This window comes from Nerophis lumbriciformis, linkage group LG15 (assembly GCF_033978685.3).
Source record: "Nerophis lumbriciformis linkage group LG15, RoL_Nlum_v2.1, whole genome shotgun sequence".
In the NCBI taxonomy this organism is placed as follows: domain Eukaryota; kingdom Metazoa; phylum Chordata; class Actinopteri; order Syngnathiformes; family Syngnathidae; genus Nerophis; species Nerophis lumbriciformis.
This window is the reverse complement of record NC_084562.2, coordinates 28575807-28596684: the sequence shown is the minus strand read 5'-3', so window position 1 is coordinate 28596684 and position 20878 is coordinate 28575807. Positions and strand designations below refer to the sequence as shown.

Sequence of the window (20878 nt, the reverse complement as noted above, 5' to 3'; positions counted from 1 at the left end):
ATTACATGTTCTTATGAATGTTATTACATGACATATATATTACATGTTATTATGAATGTTAGTAGATATTGCATATTTACTTACAGTCTGTATATAAAAACTTGATGGAGTTTTTTGGATGTTTTTAGAGGCGGACTATTGTTGGCTGACTTTGGTAGCGCACATTCATGATTTAGAAAGCCTAAAAAAAGAAAAAGGTAAGTCTTCTTGTCTTGTAAACGATCGACAAAATTCCGCCCCCAAAAACAGTGCAGTTCCCCTTTAAGACTAACAAGATATTTGTTTGTATTTGATGTCAAAGTTATGTCATCTTCGGACGCTGCGTACAGAAACCGGAAGAAGACTCTCATTGGGTCTCAGCTGCGTCACTCAGAGAGTGACATGCCCCCCCCCCCCCATTTGCAGCTCTAACCTGCTGATGGTGTCCATGCAGGCGATGAACACCAAGAATCCTTGATGCGACAAGACAACATCTTTTTGTCACCAGTGAGTATTCATTCTTACTATTATTACTGTTGTTGTTGTTGTCAAATGTGTTTATTAGTATTATTATTGTTTGGTCACGACGCATGCAGCTCTGATTGGGATGTGCTCCTCTCTCTCTCTCTCTCTCTCTCTCTCTCTCTCTCTCTCTCTCTCTCTCTCTCTCACACACACACACACACACGCACGCACGCACGCACGCGCGCCTATTTATCACCTCGATGCTGCTTGAGTGCCCTCACGTCACGTCACGTCACGTCTGCAAGGTAAAATGTTTTTGCAATGTATCTCAACTAAAGGGACAAGCGGTAGGAAAATGGATGGATGTTGTGTTGTGTTGTGTGTCCGTGCGTGTTGCTGCGCTGCACACGGTGTAAGGCTGACAACAAGCAGTGGTGGAATGGAGGAGTGCGTGAAGACGCAGTTAGGTGCAGCACATCATCCTCTTCATCACCATCATCATCATCATCTTCATCACCAACACCTTCTTCGTCCTCTCACACCTACGGCGGCAACATCAAAGGCATTCCTCCTTTCTGCGCGTGCAAATGTCATATTCATATTATCATCCTCTCCTACTTCACTACGATCATCAACTTTAATCACGTGGTGAGCGAGTGAGCGAGTGAGTGAGTGAGTGAGTGAGTGAGTGAGTGAGTGGAGGATGAACTAGGCGAGTGAAGATGTTCACTGCATAGAAGACGCCCCCACACACACACACACACACACACACACACACACACACACACTGGAGCACACAAGATGATTAAAAAGTCTGCTCTTCCAAGTCTTGTCTTCCAACACTTTTATGCCAACGTGTTGCTTTTTGTCGCATTGGACACTAAAACATCAACATCTAATGTCTGGCATCAAACCTTATCTCTCTGACGACACAAGTCATCATGAATAACGGTTGTCACTGCAGGTGAGGTCGGTGTTGAGCGACGTCATCTTTAGGACTCGTGGTGATCTTGTGTGATGTTCTAGTCCACACGGGTGATGCACTCGGTCATAATTCTGCTCCTTCAACCTCATCCAATCACAGCTAACAATACGGCTAAAAGTAGTTGCTCTATTCCACCTATAAAGCCTCTAAAAACATCCAAAAACACCCATCAAGGTTGTATATACACGCTGTAAGTATATATGTAGTATCTAGTAACATTCATAAAAACATGTAATATAATGTAGTATCTAGTAACATTCATAATAACATGTAATGTATGTAGTATCTAGTAACATCCATAATAACATGTAATATATATATGTAGTATCTAGTAACATTCATAATAACATGTAATATATATTTAGTATCTAGTAACATCCATAATAACATGTAATATATATGTAGTATCTAGTAACATTCATAATAACATATAATATATGTAGTATCTAGTAACATTCGTAATAACGTGTAATATATAGTAGTATCTAGTAAAATTCATAATAACATGTAATATGTATGTAGTATCTAGTAACATTCATAATAACATCTAATATATATGTAATATCTAGTAACATTCATAATAACATCTAATATAATGTAGTATCTAGTAACATTCATAATAACATGTAATATATGTAGCATCTAGTAACATCCATAATAACATGTAATATGTATGTAGTATCTAGTAACATTCATAATAACATGTAATATATATTTAGTATCTAGTAACATTCATAATAACATGTAATATTGACATATTTTGATCATTTTCAGCATACAATGGCGTATTGATTTTACAGACGCATCACAACATGCACTTTTTCTTCAACAACAACAACAACACTTATGTCATTCTTTTTTATGCATTCTAAATAATAAATAAACCCTAGCAAAAGTCAGCTAACAATAGAGGTAAGGGAAGTTGTTCTATTCCACCCTATAAAGCCTCTAAAAACATTCAAAAACCACCATCAAGGTTTTATGTACACACTGTAAGTATATATGTAGTATCTAGTAACATTCATAATAACATCTAATATATATGTAATATCTAGTAACATTCATAATAACATCTAATATAATGTAGTATCTAGTAACATTCATAATAACATGTAATATATGTAGCATCTAGTAACATCCATAATAACATGTAATATATATGTAGTATCTAGTAACATTCATAATAACATGTAATATATATTTAGTATCTAGTAACATCCATAATAACATGTAATATATATGTAGTATCTAGTAACATTCATAATAACATATAATATATGTAGTATCTAGTAACATTTGTAATAACATGTATTATATAGTAGTATCTAGTAAAATTCATAATAACATGTAATATGTATGTAGTATCTAGTAACATTCATAATAACATGTAATATTGACATATTTTGATCATTTTCAGCATACAATGGCGTATTGATTTTACAGACGCATCACAACATGCACTTTTTCTTCAACAACAACAACACTTATGTCATACATTTTTATGCATTCTAAATAATAAATAAACCCTAGCAAAAGTCAGCTAACAATAGAGGTAAGGGAAGTTGTTCTATTCCGCCCTATAAAGCCTCTAAAAACATTCAAAAACCACCATCAAGGTTTTATGTACACACTGTAAGTATATATGTAGTATCTAGTAACATTCATAATAACATCTAATATATATGTAGTATCTAGTAACATTCATAATAACATCTAATATAATGTAGTATCTAGTAACATTCATAATAACATGTAATATATGTAGCATCTAGTAACATCCATAATAACATGTAATATATATGTAGTATCTAGTAACATTCATAATAACATGTAATATATATTTAATATCTAGTAACATCCATAATAACATGTAATATATATGTAGTATCTAGTAACATTCATAATAACATATAATATATGTAGTATCTAGTAACATTTGTAATAACATGTATTATATAGTAGTATCTAGTAAAATTCATAATAACATGTAATATGTATGTAGTATCTAGTAACATTCATAATAACATGTAATATTGACATATTTTGATCATTTTCAGCATACAATGGCGTATTGATTTCACAGACGCATCACAACATGCACTTTTTCTTCAACAACAACAACAACACTTATGTCATTCTTTTTTATGCATTCTAAATAATAAATAAACCCTAGCAAAAGTCAGCTAACAATAGAGGTAAGGGAAGCCGTTCTATTCCGCCCTATAAAGCCTCTAAAAACATTCAAAAACCACCATCAAGGTTTTATGTACACACTGTAAGTATATATGTAGTATCTAGTAACATTCATAATAACATCTAATATATATGTAATATCTAGTAACATTCATAATAACATCTAATATAATGTAGTATCTAGTAACATTCATAATAACATGTAATATATGTAGCATCTAGTAACATCCATAATAACATGTAATATATATGTAGTATCTAGTAACATTCATAATAACATGTAATACATATTTAGTATCTAGTAACATCCATAATAACATGTAATATATATGTAGTATCTAGTAACATTCATAATAACATATAATATATGTAGTATCTAGTAACATTCGTAATAACGTGTAATATATAGTAGTATCTAGTAAAATTCATAATACCATGTAATATGTATGTAGTATCTAGTAACATTCATAATAACATCTAATATATATGTAATATCTAGTAACATTCATAATAACATCTAATATAATGTAGTATCTAGTAACATTCATAATAACATGTAATATATGTAGTATCTAGTAACATCCATAATAACATGTAATATATATGTAGTATCTAGTAACATTCATAATAACATGTAATATATATTTAGTATCTAGTAACATCCATAATAACATGTAATATATATGTAGTATCTAGTAACATTCATAATAACATATAATATATGTAGCATCTAGTAACATTCGTAATAACATGTATTATATAGTAGTATCTAGTAAAATTCATAATAACATGTAATATGTATGTCATGTAGTAACATTCATAATAACATATAATATATATGTCATGTAGTAACATTCATATTAACATGTAATATATATGTCATGTAGTAACATTCATAATAACATGTAATATATATGTCATGTAGTAACATTCATAATAACATGTAATATATATGTCATGTAGTAACATTCATAATAACATGCAATATATATGTAGTATCTAGTAACATTCCTAATAACATGTAATATATATGTCATGTAGTAACATTCATAACAACATGCAATATATATGTCATGTAGTAACATTCATAATAACATATAATATAAATGTCATGTAGTAACATTCATAATAACATGTAATATATATGTCATGTAGTAACATTCATAATAACATGTAATATATATGTCATGTAGTAACATTCATAATAACATGTAATATATATGTCATGTAGTAACATTCATAATAACATGTAATATATATGTCATGTAGTAACATTCATAATAACATGTAATATATATGTCATGTAGTAACATTCATAATAACATGTAATATATATGTCATGTAGTAACATTCATAACAACATGTAATATATATGTCATGTAGTAACATTCACAATAACATGTAATATATATGTCATGTAGTAACATTCATAATAACATGTAATATATATGTAGTATCTAGTAACATTCATAATAACATGTAATATATATGTCATGTAGTAACATTCATAACAACATGCAATATATATGTCATGTAGTAACATTCATAATAACATGTAATATATATGTCATGTAGTAACATTCATAATAACATGTAATATTGACATATTATATTTTTGAGCCTGAATATAAGGAGGATTTAGAAGCTGTGCGCTAAACAGATGCAGCTTTAGTCAAACACTAAGCATCATGTAGCAGTATTGCTAAGTGCTAAACAAGATATACAAACATAATAAAACAATCACTTACTGTACAATGTCTGCTCTCACTGGGATAAAGACTGATGGGATGTTTGTATCTTCCCCTTTACATCAACAATTCATCATCATCCTCACAAAGGGTTAACAAAAATAGTTTGTTTGTGTCTTTCTGGCCATCTCCGGGTCTAAGTTGGATGTGAAAGTTGACCAACTTGTGGGTTTATGTCCACAACCTTCTACTATCCAGGTGAGAGACATCATTTATCATCTACAATTGCTGAGGTTGCTGAGGTAGTTAAAAAGCTCCTCGGTGGCAAGGCCCCGGGGGTGGATGAGATCCGCCCGGAGTTCCTTAAGGCTCTGGATGCTGTGGGGCTGTCTTGGTTGACAAGACTCTGCAGCATCGCGTGGACATCGGGGGCGGTGCCTCTGGATTGGCAGACCGGGGTGGTGGTTCCTCTCTTTAAGAAGGGGAACCGGAGGGTGTGTTCTAACTATGGTGGGATCACACTCCTCAGCCTTCCCGGTAAGGTCTATTCAGGTGTACTGGAGAGGAGGCTACGCCGGATAGTCCAACCTCGGATTCAGGAGGAACAGTGTGGTTTTCGTCCTGGTCGTGGAACTGTGGACCAGCTCTATACTCTGGGCAGGGTCCTTGAGGGTGCATGGGAGTTTGCCCAACCAGTCTACATGTGCTTTGTGGACTTGGAGAAGGCATTGGACCGTGTCCCCTGGGAAGTCCTGTGGGGAGTGCTCAGAGAGTATGGGGTATCGGACTGTCTGATTGTGGTGGTCCGCTCCCTGTATGATCAGTGTCAGAGCTTGGTCCGCATTGCCGGCAGTAAGTCGGACACGTTTCCAGTGAGGGTTGGACTCCGCCAAGGCTGCCCTTTGTCACCCATTCTGTTCTGAACTGAATTTCTAGGCGCAGTCAAGGCGTTGAGGGGATCCGGTTTGGTGGCTGCAGGATTAGGTCTCTGCTTTTTAAACATGATATGGTCCTGATGGCTTCAACTGACCAGGATCTTCAGCTCTCACTGGATCGGTTCGCAGCCTAGTGTGAAGCGACTGGGATGAGAATCAGCACCTCCAAGTCCGAGTCCATGGTTCTCGCCCGGAAAAGGGTGGAGTGCCATCTCCGAGTTGGGGAGGAGATCTTGCCCCAAGTGGAGGAGTTCAAGTACCTCGGAGTCTTGTTCACGAGTGAGGGAAGAGTGGATCGTGAGATGGACAGGCGGATCGGTGTGGCGTCTTCAGTAATGCGGACGCTGTATCGATCCGTTGTGGTGAAGAAGGAGCTGAGCCGGAAGTCAAAGCTCTCAATTTACCGGTCGATCTACGTTCCCATCCTCACCTATGGTCATGAGCTTTGGGTTATGACCGAAAGGACAAGATCACGGGTACAAGCGGCCGAAATGAGTTTCCTCCGCCGGGTGGCGGGGCTCTCCCTTAGAGATAGGGTGAGAAGCTCTGTCATCCGGGAGGAGCTCAAAGTAAAGCCGCTGCTCCTCCACATGGAGAGGAGCCAGATGAGGTGGTTCGGGCATCTGGTCAGGATGCCACCCGATCGCCTCCCTAGGGAGGTGTTTAGGGCACGTCCGACCGGTAGGAGGCCGCGGGGAAGACCCAGGACACGTTGGGAAGACTATGTCTCCCGGCTGGCCTGGGAACGCCTCGGGGTCCCACAGGAAGAGCTGGACGAAGTGGCTGGGGAGAGGGAAGTCTGGGCTTCCCTGCTTAGGCTGCTGCCCCCGCGACCCGACCTCGGATGAAGATGGATGGATGGATGAGGGGGAAAATATATTTTTGTTTTTAAAACAGTTTGTGTCGGAGGACAAAGACGACACAAATGTTTATGAATACCATGCACTGTTTATACTGCGATGAGGTGGTGACTTGTCCAGGGTGTACTCCGCCTACCGCCCGAATGCTGAGATAGTCTCCAGCCCCCCCCGCGACCCCAAAAGGGACAAGCGGTAGAAAATGGATGGATGGATAGACCACTGTTTATATTCAACATGCTTCACTAATGACAGTATTTGGTCAGTGCCGTTTTGTCCTACTCATTTCAGCGGTCCTTGAACTTACCGTAGTTTGTTTACATGAACAACTTTCTCCGACGCTGCCACAGAAAGACCCGTTTTATGCCACTCCTTCTTTGTCTCATTGTGTCCCCCAAATCTTTTATGCTGTGCGTGAATGCACAAAGGTGAGCTTTGTTGTTATTGACTTGTTGGAGTGCTAATCAGGCATATTGAGTCAGTGCTAATCAATGCTATTTAGGCTAGCTGTATGTAAATATTGCATCATTACGCCTCGTTTGTAGCTATATTTTTAATTTCCTTAACTTATGTCCTCTGTGCAGTTAATTTATATATGCATGTCTCATGACACATTATCTGCATGTAATATTGGCTGCATTTCTGATAGTTGTTTGGGTACCATGTTGTTCCAGACCACAGCAAACCTTGCCATATTGTTCCAGACCACAGCAAAATGTTACCATGTTGTTCCAAACCACAGAAAACATTAGCCAGCTTCCAAAGATTGTAATAAATCCATTATCTGTATGTAATATTGGCTGCATTTCTGATAGTTGTTGGTGTGCAATTTTGTTCCAGACCACAGCAAACGTAACCATGTTGTTCCAAACCACAGCAAACGTTAGCCAGCTTGCAAAGATTGTAATAAATCCATTATTTGTATGTTATATTGGCTGCATTTCTGATAGTTGTTTGGGTGCCACGTTGTTCCAGACCACAGCAAACGTTAGCACGTTGTTCCAGACCACAGCAAACGTTAGCCAGCTTGCAAAGATTGTAATAAATCCATTATCTGTATGTAATATTGGCTGCATTTCTGATAGTTGTTGGTGTGCCATGTTGTTCCAGACCACAGCAAACGTAACCATGTTGTTACAGACCACAGCAAACGTAACCATGTTGTTCCAAACCACAGTAAACATTAGCCAGCTTGCAAAGATTGTAATAAATCCATTATTTGTATGTTATATTGGCTGCATTTCTGATAGTTGTTTGGGTGCCACGTTGTTCCAGACCACAGCAAATGTTACCATGTTGTTCCAGACCACAGCAAACGTTAGCCAGCTTGCAAAGATGGTAATAAATCCAATATCTGTATGTAATATTGGCTGCATTTCTGATAGTTGTTGGTGTGCCATGTTGTTCCAGACCACAGCAAACGTTAACACGTTGTTCCAGACCACAGCAAACGTTAGCCAGCTTGCAAAGATTGCAATAAATCCATTATCTGTATGTAATATTGGCAACATTTCTGTTGGTGTGCCATGTTGTTACAGACCACAGCAAATGTTACCATGTTGTTCTAGACCACAGCAAACGTAACCATATTGTTCCAGACCACAGCAAACGTAACCATGTTGTTCCAAACCACAGCAAACGTTAGCCAGCTTGCAAAGATTGTAATGAATCCATTATTTGTATGTTGTATTGGCTGCATTTCTGATAGTTGTTTGGGTGCCACGTTGTTCCAGACCACAGCAAACGTTAGCCAGCTTGCAAAGATTGTAATAAATCCATTATCTGTATGTAATATTGGCCGCATTTCTGATAGTTGTTGATGTGCCATGTTGTTCCAGACCACAGCAAACGTAACCATGTTGTTACAGACCACAGCAAACGTAGCCATGTTGTTCCAAACCACAGCAAACATTAGCCAGCTTGCAAAGATTGTAATAAATCCATTATTTGTATGTTATATTGGCTGCATTTCTGATAGTTGTTGGGGTGCCACGTTGTTCCAGACCACAGCAAACGTAACCATGTTGTTACAGACCACAGCAAACGTTAGCCAGCTTGCAAAGATTGTAATAAATCCATTATCTGTATGTAATATTGGCCGCATTTCTGATAGTTGTTGGTGTGCAATGTTGTTCCAGACCACAGCAAACGTAACCATGTTGTTACAGACCACAGCAAACGTAACCATGTTGTTCCAAACCACAGCAAACGTTAGCCAGCTTGCAAAGATTGTAATAAATCCATTATTTTGTATGTTATATTGGCTGCATTTCTGATAGTTGTTTGGGTTCCACGTTGTTCCAGACCACAGCAAACGTTAGCATGTTGTTCCAGACCACAGCAAACGTTAGCCAGCTTGCAAATATTGTAATAAATCTAATATCTGTATGTAATATTGGCTGCATTTCTGATAGTTGTTTGGGTGCCATGTTGTTCCAGACCACAGCAAACCTAACCATGTTGTTACAGACCACAGCAAACGTAACCATGTTGTTCCAAACCACAGCAAACGTTAGCCAGCTTGAAAAGATTGTAATAAATCCATTATTTGTATGTTATATTGGCTGCATTTCTGATAGTTGTTTGGGTCCCACGTTGTTCCAGACCACAGCAAACGTTAGCACGTTGTTCCAGACCACAGCAAACATTAGCCAGATTGCAAAGATTGTAATAAATCCATTATCTGTATGTAATATTGGCTGCATTTCTGATAGTTGTTGGTGTGCCATGTTGTTCCAGACCACAGCAAACATAACCATGTTGTTCCAAACCACAGCAAACGTTAGCCAGCTTGCAAATATTGTAATAAATCCATTATTTGTATGTTGTATTGGCTGCATTTCTGATAGTTGTTTGGGTGCCACGTTGTTCCAGACCACAGCAAACGTTAGCATGTTGTTCCAGACCACAGCAAACGTTAGCCAGCTTGCAAAGATTGTAATAAATCCATTATCTGTATGTAATATTGGCCGCATTTCTGATAGTTGTTGGTGTGCCATGTTGTTACAGACCACAGCAAATGTTACCATGTTGTTCCAGACCACAGCAAACATTACCATGTTGTTCCAGACCACAGCAAACGTTACCATGTTGTTCCAGACCACAGCAAACGTTAGCCAGCTTGCAAAGATTGTAATAAATCCATTATTTGTATGTTATATTGGCTGCATTTCTGATAGTTGTTGGTGTGCAATGTTGTTCCAGACCACAGCAAACGTAACCATGTTGTTACAGACCACAGTAAACGTAACCATGTTGTTCCAAACCACAGCAAACGTTAGCCAGCTTGCAAAGATTGCAATAAATCCATTATCTGTATGTAATATTGGCAGCATTTCTGTTGGTGTGCCATGTTGTTACAGACCACAGCAAATGTTACCATGTTGTTCCAGACCACAGCAAACATTACCATGTTGTTCCAGACCACAGCAAATGTTACTCAGAGTGTAATAAATCCATTAGAAGAAGATGTTTCCTTTAACTCGGACATGTTGTGCTTGTTCCTCCTTGCAGCAGCTCTGAGAGCGTGAGAGGAAGACAAGAAGATGAGTGTCGGAGCATGAGGGCGAGGACGAGGGGGTGTGGTCAGAGCCTCGCCACATTTCTCCCGGACTGGCCCCGCCCCCGTGGCCCAGGCGCAGTGTCAGCGTGTGTGTGAGCGCCCACACGGTGATGTGATGAACAAGTTTGAGGTGCTCGGCATTGTGGGTGAAGGTGAGTTTCACTCCCTTCTCCTCTGCTCATTGTGCAGCGCGGCTCTTGTGGCCTGAGGTTCACACCACGTGCTATCGCACACGTCAGTCTCACTCTCGTCCGGGTTACGTCGCCATGGTAACCGTGGTCATCCCCCACAATTCCACCGCTTCATCCGACAAGTTGATCAATTATTAGAATTCATCAAATATTGACGATGTCAGAGCGTTATGTTTCCATCAGAAGTAGAGGACAAACAGTAAAAAATGTATGTCATACCTTCTGGTGAGCGGACATGATCAATCACACTTCCTGCCTTCATCTCAGCTGTGCTACTGTCACGTGTCACACTACTTTATTTTGAAAGGGTCTCTCATTACATACAAAGACCATGACACTATTATGTTTTTGTGTGTGTGTGTGTGTGTGTGTGTGTGTGTGTGTGTGTGTGTGTGTGTGTGTGTGTGTGTGTGTGTGTGTGTGTGTGTGTGTGTGTGTGTGTGTGTGTGTGTGTGTGTAGGGGCCTATGGAGTGGTACTGAAGTGCAGACATAAGGTAAGAAGATGTCACAGTTTGTGTTTGCTCTGCTTGAAAATAGCAATCATCAAGTCACAATTTATTACACTTCCTCATCTCTACTGTACATGAAAAAATACAATTCCTCATGTCTACTGTACATGAAATATTACAAATCCTCATGTATACTGTACATGAAATGAGAAATGAGTACATGTCATCAACATACACCAGATTGTAGTCACTCCTCAACACTTTTACACTGCACTGTATATACTGTACTTACTGTACATATTGTAACTACCGTAACTACTCTACGTACTGTACATAATGTACATACTACAACTACTGTACATACTGCAACTACTGTACAAATTGTAACTACTGTACATACGGCAACTACTGTACATACTGTAACTACTGTACAAACTGTAACTACTGTACATACTGTACATACTGTAACCACTCTACATGCTGCGACTACTGTACATACTGTACAAATTGTAACTGCTGTACATACTGCAACTACTGTATATAATGTAACTACTGTACAAACTGTAACTACTGCACATACTGTAACTACTCTACATACCGCACCCACTGTACATACTGTAACTACTGTACAAACTGTAACTACTGTACATACTGTACATACTGTAACCACTCTACATACTGTAACTACTGTACAAACTGTAACTACTGTACATACTGTAACCACTCTACATACTGCAACTACTGTACATACTGTACAAATTGTAACTGCTGTACATACTGCAACTACTGTATATAATGTAACTACTGTACAAACTGAAACTACTGTACATACTGCAAGTACTCTACATACTGCACCTACTGTACATACTGTAACTACTGTACATACTGTAACTACTCTACATACTGCGCCTACTGTACATACTGTAACTACTGTACAAACTGAAACTACTGTACACACTGTAACTACTGTACATACTGTAACTACTCTACATACTGCACCTACTGTACATACTGTAACTACTGTACAAACTGTAACTGCTGTACATACTGTAGCTACTCTACATACTGCAACTACTGTACATACTGTAACTACTGTACATACTGTAGCTACTCTACATACTGCAACTACTGTACATACTGTAACTACTGTACATACTGTAACTACTCTACATACTGCACCTACTGTACATACTGTAGCTACTGTACAAACTGAAACTACTGTACATACTGTAACTACTCTACATACTGCACCTACTGTACATACTGTAACTACTGTACAAACTGAAACTACTGTACATACTGTAACTACTCTACATACTGCACCTACTGTACATACTGTAACTACTGTACAAACTGTAACGACTGTACATAATGTAGCTACTCTACATACTGCAACTACTGTACATACTGTAACCACTGTACAACGTGTAACTACTGTACGTACTGTAACTACTCTACATACTGTAGCTACTCTACATACTGTGCATACTGTACATACTGTGCAAACTGTACATACTGTGACTACTGTACATACTGTAACTACTGTACATACTGTACATATGGTAACTAACACATACTGCAAATACAGGACATACTTTAACTACTGTACTACTCTACATACTGTACATACTGCAACTACTGTACATACTGTAACTACTTACATACTGTAACAACTGTACATACTGTAACTTCTATACATGTTGTGCATACTGTACCTACTGCAACTACTGTACATACTGTAACTACTCAACATACTTACATACTTCAACTACTGTGCATACTGTAACTACTGTACATCTAACCCTAACCCTAACCTAACCCTCACCTTAACCTCTAACCCTCACCCTAACCCTATAATAACAATGATAATAATATTGATAGTAATATTAATAATAACAACAAAATATTATAATAGTAATAGTACTGATATTAATGATAACAATAATAATAATAATAATGTAAAAGATTATAATAACAATATTATTCATAATGTGGTTGGTAAATAGGTCACCTGGTATGTGGTTGGTAAATAGGTCACCTGGTATGTGGTTGGTAAACAGGTCACCTGGTATGTGGTTGGTAAACAGGTCACCTGGTATGTGGTTGGTAAATAGGTCACCTGGTATGTGGTTGGTCACCTGGTATGTGGTTGGTAAATAGGTCACCTGGTATGTGGTTGGTAAATAGGTCACCTGGTATGTGGTTGGTCACCTGGTATGTGGTTGGTAAATAGGTCACCTGGTATGTGGTTGGTAAATAGGTCACCTGGTATGTGGTTGGTCACCTGGTATGTGGTCGGTAAATAGGTCACCTGGTATGTGGTTGGTAAATAGGTCACCTGGTATGTGGTTGGTAAATAGGTCACCTGGTAGCACTCTCAGGCAGGCCGGTGATTGGCTGCAGGGACTTAGAACGTGTACCTATGAATAATGTACATCAATCATCTATGTAAATCATGTATATGAATTATGTATATGAATAGTGTATATAAATCATGTACAGTATATAAATGAAAGATATAAATTATATACTGTAAATAAATAATGTATATAAATCATGTACGCAACGTGCTTTACACCACTGCATCCCACACTTTGCATTGGACTTGGTCATGTATGGCTTAGATGCAGCTGCTCGGCCATGGAAAGCCATTCCATGAAGCTCTCTGCGTACTGTACGTGGGCTAATTGGAAGGTGACATGAAATTTGGAGCTGTGTAGCAAGTGACTGTGCAGAAAGTCTTTGCACTATGCTGACCTCTCTGTCACTTTACCACTTGGTAGCTGAGTTGCTGTTGTTCCCAAACTCTTCACTTTACTTAGAATAAAGTTGACTTTGGAATATTTAGGAGCGAGGAAATGTCAGGACAGGATTTGTTGCACAGGTGGCATCCTGTGACAGTTCCACGCTGGAAATCACTGAGAGCGGCCCATTCTTTCACAAATGTTTGTAGAAACAGTCTCCATGCCTAAGTGCTTGATTTGATACACCTGTGATTAGTGATTAGTGATTCTCATCATTTGGATGGCTGGACAAATACTTTTGGCAATATAGTGTATGTATAGACATGATGCATACATACATATATGAGGCAGCACGGTGGAGTAGGGGTTAGGGCGTGTGCCTCACAATATGAGGGTCCTGGGTTCGATCCTGCATACCTGATACATATTAGAGATGCGCGGATAGGCAATTATTTCATCCGCAACCGCATCAGAAAGTCGTCAACCATCCGCCATCCACCCGATGTAACATTTGATCAGAACCGCACCCGCCCGTTGTTATATATCTAATATAGACGATGCAAGGCATTAGTGAGGTTATAAAGCTTTTGCCTGTTAAAGAAAGGAGACTGATCCAATGCAGTACAGACATTCGCGTCCCACGCTGTCACGACCCAGACGCACACCAGTGCGCAATCATATGGGAGCCGCGCTGAGCGCACCTCCAAGCGCGTCTCGCTGCCGGTGACGGCCGGGTATGGGCCCGACGCTCCAGCGCCATCCATTTTCAGGGCTAGTTGATTCGGCAGGTGGGTTGTTACACACTCCTTAGCGGGTTCCGACGTCCATGGCCACCGTCCTGCTGTCTATATCAACCAGGGTGAGCCCCACCCCTTTCGTGAGCGCACTGCGCGCGGAGTGACCCCTGTTACGCGCCCCCGGCAACAGGGGTGGCGGGCAGGTAAGCTGCGCGGGCGGAGCGCGCGGAGTGACCCCTGTTACGAGCCCCCGGCCACGGGGGTGGCGGGCAGGTAAGCTGCTTACCTGCTGCGCGTGACGCCGGCCGCGGCGAAGGCGGACGAGGCGGGGTGTCGGTGCGGTGGGCGCGGTGGTGACCCTGGACGTGCGTCGGGCCCTTCTCGCGGATCGCCTCAGCTACGGCTCCCGATGGGGCCCTCTCGGGGGAAGGGGCCTCGGTCCCGGACCCCGGCGAGGCGTCCCTTCTCCGCTCCGTAAAAGAGTCCATCTCTTTTTCTTTTTTTTTCTTCTGTTGTGGCATATGCTGCAAGTGCCTGCTCGTTTTTCGTATGTGGGTAACAACATTTAACTATGTATATATATTTACCAATTGGTTTAACTGCCACCCGCCTGAATCTATTTAAAAATCTAATTTTTTTTTATTTCAACCACCCGACCCGACCCGACCCGCGGATAAAATCTAATTTTCTTTAATTTCATCCGCCCGATCCGCGGATAATCCGCGGACTCCGCGGTTGTGCCCGCAAACCGCGCATCTCTAATACATACATATATGAGGCAGCACGGTGGAGTAGGGGTTAGGGCGTGTGCCTCACAATATGAAGGTCCTGGGTTCGATCCTGCATACATGATTCATATATTTGTCTTGCTTGCCGGCAGGAGACCAACGAGCTGGTGGCCATCAAGAAGTTCAAAGATAGTGAAGGTGAGCACCAAGTCCTCAGCAGAAGAAGAAGAGTGTGTTGATGTTGGTGTGTGGACTTGATGTGTGGTATGGTCCTGACAGAGAACGAGGAGGTGAAGGAGACCACACTGCGGGAGCTGAAGATGCTGCGCACACTGAAGCAGGACAACATCGTGGAGCTGAAGGAAGCATTCCGTCGCAGAGGAAAACTCTACCTGGTCTTTGAGTACGTGGAGCGGGTGAGAAACTTCCTTCTTCTTCTTCTTCACATCTTCTGAGGAGGGAATATTCTCACCCTCAGTGTTCAGACTGTTGCCATGGCAACATATGAACTTTTGAATAATGGTATTCCCACTGTGAGCTGCTTTTTTTTATGACCACTTCCATCTTCTCATATTCACCTCCTTTTTCACAACACACTCAAAAAGTAGGACATCAACTGTTGCACCACCTCGGGCACAATGTGGAGGGACTCATGCATTATTTACAGACAAGTCTTTATTGGTGCCAACCTTCTGGTGCAGGCATAGTTGGACTGTGACAACAAGTCCTTTGTCAAGGTCACTGTGCATATATGTAGGACTGTGACAACGAGTCCATTGTCAAGGTCGCTGTCACGGCGCCGGCTTGAACCCAGGACACGCCCCTGCTCGCGCTTTGCTGGGCAAAGCCGCAGGCAATCATCAATCAACGCACCTGGGACTAATCACGACAAGCAGCATAAAGACCAGCGGACCCATGGAGCCTACACCGGAACGTAGTTAACTCTTCGCAGTCTCTGGCTTCCCTCCCGCGTACTTGCTCTCTCCTTGTCTTCCTTGTTTCCCGCGTCTCATGTCCTTTGTGCTTCCAGCAATGTCCTTCCTGTTCCCCGTGATCGAGTTGTGTATCTCGACTTCCCTATGGATTTTGGACTGCCTCCCTCGATCCTCGACCCCTGCTTGGACACGGACCTCGTTGCTTTTCTCCAGCCCCCGACCACTTGCCTGCCCACGGACTACCTCTTTGCCTCGCCCCTCTGGACTGACGAAGGATTCATCCAACACACACTTACAACAAACCCTGGTAACATTTACATTATTAATTCTACACATCGTCTTGCACCAAACACTAAGAGTAGCACACACCTCCCACACGTTCATCAAAGGTTTCAATAAACCTGTTAACCTGATCCTACTTGTCTCCTTCCCTCCGGCTTTTTCTAACAGTTTAGACATAAATGGTAATTTTGAGATGGGTCTGTAGTTGCTGGAGCGAGTGGGATCTAGGTTGGCTTTCTTAAGAAGGGGTTGGACCACTGCTTCTTTTAGGCATGATGGGACTATACCTGTGGCCAGGGAGCAGTTGATGATGGACAGGATGTGTGGACCTACTGCATCAACAACCTCCTTAAGGAGGGAGGCAAGGACGGGGTCCTGAGGGGATGTGGCTGGTCTCAAGGTGGCGGCCATGAGAGGGAGATGTAGCTCAACATGGAGAAAGTGGATGAGCATCTCAGAGTAACAGCTAAGTCCCGGGTGGAAGGTGGGATGTTACTTCTGATGTTGTTTACTTTATCTGAGAAAAACAACAGAAACTCGTCACACTTTGTAGGGGATGCATCCTAGAAAACAGTGGTGGGAGGGCAAACAACAGAATTGATGGTTCTGAATAGATTTCTGGAGTTTGTAGCATTGGCAATGAGACTGGCAAAGAACTTGTCTCTTTCAGCTTTAACCACCCTGTAGTAGCTGTTTTGTCTGTCCCTCAGTATCTCAAGAGAGACCTGCAGGCCATCTTTCTTCCACCTCCGCTACGCCTGTCTCCATGCTTTCCTTTCTGCTCTGGTGGTCTCGTTGAGCCAAGCCGTAGTCTTGGGTTTGGGCTTTTTCAGCTTGAGAGGGGAAATAGAGTCCAGAACAGAAAGGCAGGTGGAGTTGAACACGAACGTAAGCTCCTCTAGGTCTGATGACAGCATCTCACCTGCCCTGGTGTTTTGGGCGGCAGCAAAAGCAGAGGAAAACTTAGCAGGTGTCTGGGGGTTGATAAACCATGAGAGGCGTGCAGGACATCGGGTGTTAGTGGAGGGGGGAGACAGAGAGGTTTGAAACACCACAGCATTATGGTCACAGTCAGTGTGGGCTGGCATGGTTTCCATATTTCTGACAGGGAGATTGACAGAGAGGAAAAGATCTAGGCTGTGACCATTTTTATGGGTTGGGACGGAAACATGTTGGGTGAGACCAAAAGAGTCTATCAGGTCCATAAATTCACATTCAAAGACCCGTGTGGGATTATCAGCGTGCATGTTGAAATCTCCCAAGGTCAGCACTCTGTCATGGCTGGGGAGGATTTTACTGAGGAGGTCTGAGAATTGAGTTGTAAAATTCTTGCTCTCCTTGAAAAGCTTGCTGTCCGTTGGGCGGTAGATGGTCAGAACCAGGAGGGGGTCAGACAAGCCCACTTTCACCAGTAGAGCTTCAAAACTGGAGTGTGTGAGGCAGTTCAACACAGAACAGCTGTAGTTGTCCTTGTACTTGAAGGCCACGCCCCCTCCAGTCTTTCCGTGTCTCGAGTTCCCATGGTAACTCCAGCCAGGTGGGCACAGTTCATTGAGAGAGAAATAATCCCGGGGGATTTTCCATGATTCTGTGATCGCAAAGAATTCCAGTTGTTGTTTGGAAATAAACTCACACAGGATGGATGTTTTCTCCTTCACTGATCTGGCATTGAGCAGACCGACTTTCATGGTGACTTCACTCGCCGACGAGGTAGGTGTTCTTGCCGGTAAACGCTGAGCTCGTGGCTGGGTGGGAGACGAGAAATAGGTCGTCATTTGAGAAAGTTTGTTTTTCACCGCTCTGCCCGGGCGATGTCCTTGGCGTCTACCTCCGCCTCTCCGGTGACTCCGTCGGTTTGTAAAATTGACGTTACTCCAGGGTCCAAAGGGAATAACAAAGTCGTTTGGCGATTGTTTTTTTTGGCTGTTTGTTGCTCCTCGCACCAAACAAACCTTTCCTCCATTGAGTCACGTATGTCAAAAAGCGCTCTCCGATCATATCTGTAAATTATCCTGTTTGATTGCAAGATACTTTGGTCCAACAAAACAAATAGATAAACAAGAAACACCATGAATTGGGGTGAGTGGCCGGCTGCAATCGGGCATAGCACTGCCACCTTGTCATCTTGATTTGGCTCTTCTGTATGACCATAGACTGCGGGAACAAGCGACTGAGAGAGCTCTTGGGGCCGTCAAGAGGTCCTCGGCAACTCAACTCCGACTTACCTTCCAGACATACGGGGTACAACCTTCACCGTCGCCGGAACTGATGACAGCGCCCGAGCCCATGCAAGTGTGGAGAACCCATCTGGCGACGGAGGAGAGGGAGAGAAGGTATAGACAGCGTCTCTGCCTCTACTGCGGTCTGGCTGGACACATTATCCGCAACTGTCCGGCTAAGCCAAAAGACCAGGCTCACCAGCAAAGGTGATCCTGGTGAGCCACATGTCGCTTCCCCAAGAGCAGAGGAACCCAGGCATTCTATTTCTCGCCACGTTGGCATGGAACTCCAGAACGGTTAGAGTGGAGGCTTACCTGGACTCCGGAGCAGAGGAGAGCCTGATGGACTATGGGTTAGCCCAACAGAACAGAATCCCTTTGGTGTCCTTGCACAAAGACCTTCTAGCATAAGCCATGGATGGGCATCCGTTGGGACCCATCAGACATTGCACGGAGCCCCTGTCACTCACACTGTCGGGGAACCATGTGGAGACCATTTGATTCTGGGTGCTAGAAGCTCCCGTCGCTCCTGTGGTACTGGGAAGATCGTGGCTGAAGCAACAAAACTCACACGTCTCCTGGGTCTCAGGCAAGATCATGGCATGGAGCACCCCCTGCCACGCAACTTGTCTCAAATCAGCCTCATCTCCTATCAGCCGTCCCAGAGCCAGTATCCAGCAGGCCGATCTGGCCTTGATCTCGGAGTGCTACCACGACCTCGCCGAGGTTTTCAGCAAAAAACGCACTCAGTCCCTGCCCCCTCACAGACCGTATGACTGCGCTATCGAGCTGCTCCCCAACGCCACCCTGCCTTCCAGCCGCCTGTACAACCTGTCACTTCCCGAGAAGGAAGCCATGAGGGACTACATTACGAAGTCATCGGCTTCTGGAATCATCACCCCGTCTAAATCTCCTGTGGCGGATGGATTATTTTTTGTGGCCAAGAAAGATGGATTGTTGGCGCCTTGTATCGACTATCGTCATCTCAATAACATTACGGTCAAGAACAAATACCCTCTGCCTCTGCTTAACACCTCTTTCGAGCCTCTGGCCCCCGCCACCATATTCACCAAGTTGGATCTCCGTAACGCTTACCACCTGGTCCGGATCAAGAGGGGCGATGAATGGAAAATGGCGTTCAACACTCATCTGGGACAATATGAGTATAGGGTCATACCATATGGCCTTACCAACGCTCCTGCCGTTTTCCAAACTCTTGTGAATTACATCCTCCGTGACATGCTGGACCAGTTCGTCGTTGTCTATTTGGACGACATCCTGATCTTTTCAAGGAACCCGCAGGAACACCAGCAGCACGTCCGTCTCGTCCTCCATCGGCTTCTGGAAAATTGTCTCTTCGTCAAAGCAGAGAAGTGTTCCTTTAACGCCTCCTCAGTGGAGTTTTTGGGATTCGTCGTCGAGAAGGGTCATGTCAGGGCCGACCCCGAGAAGATCAAAGCCGTATTGGAATGGCCTCAACTTTCAACCAGGACGGAACTAAGGAGGTTCCTGGGATTCGCCGGCTTCTACCGTTGCCGCACCACTCAACGCCCTTACGTCTACCAATACGCCGTTCTTTTGGACTTCGGAGGCCAGCAGAGCATTCAAGGGACTCAATGAGAGTTTATAAATGGTTGATTTATATAGGTTAGTAAGGTAAAGTTTTGTACCTGACAAGTTTGAGCTACCTTGCTTCTGCAGCCTTCATCAGAGGTGTCAGATGAAGGCTGCAGAAGCAAGGTAGCCCAAATTTGTCAGGTACAAAACTTTACCTTGCTAGCCTGTATAAATTAAGCATTTATAAATACACATCAGTAGGCTAATTGAACCTCTTCAACGGACTCAAGGAGCATTTCATCTCTGCTCCAGTCCTCATCCACCTCGACTGGGACTGCCTCTTCTTGGTGAAGGTGGGAGCATCTGATTCG

General features: G+C 42.3%; 1 protein-coding gene across 8 annotated transcripts in view; it reads left to right on the top strand.

Annotated features, from left to right (window-relative positions):
• The first annotated feature begins 416 nt into the window (after positions 1–416).
• The window catches only part of cdkl5 (cyclin dependent kinase like 5), a 77067-nt gene continuing 56605 nt past the window's right edge, over positions 417–20878 (top strand). For 5 of the 8 annotated variants that reach the window (XM_061974633.1, XM_061974636.1, XM_061974635.1 and 2 more), the window contains exons 1-5: positions 417–486; positions 10616–10816; positions 11316–11350; positions 15667–15712; positions 15794–15930. In XM_061974633.1, the coding sequence (XP_061830617.1) occupies positions 10780–10816; positions 11316–11350; positions 15667–15712; positions 15794–15930 (255 nt within the window). In that variant the 5' untranslated portion in view covers positions 417–486; positions 10616–10779. Of the gene's footprint in view, positions 487–691; positions 750–10615; positions 10817–11315; positions 11351–15666; positions 15713–15793; positions 15931–16403; positions 16757–20878 lie in introns of those variants that run through there. The other 3 variants (XM_061974631.1, XM_061974630.1, XM_061974634.1) reach the window with 3 other exon arrangements.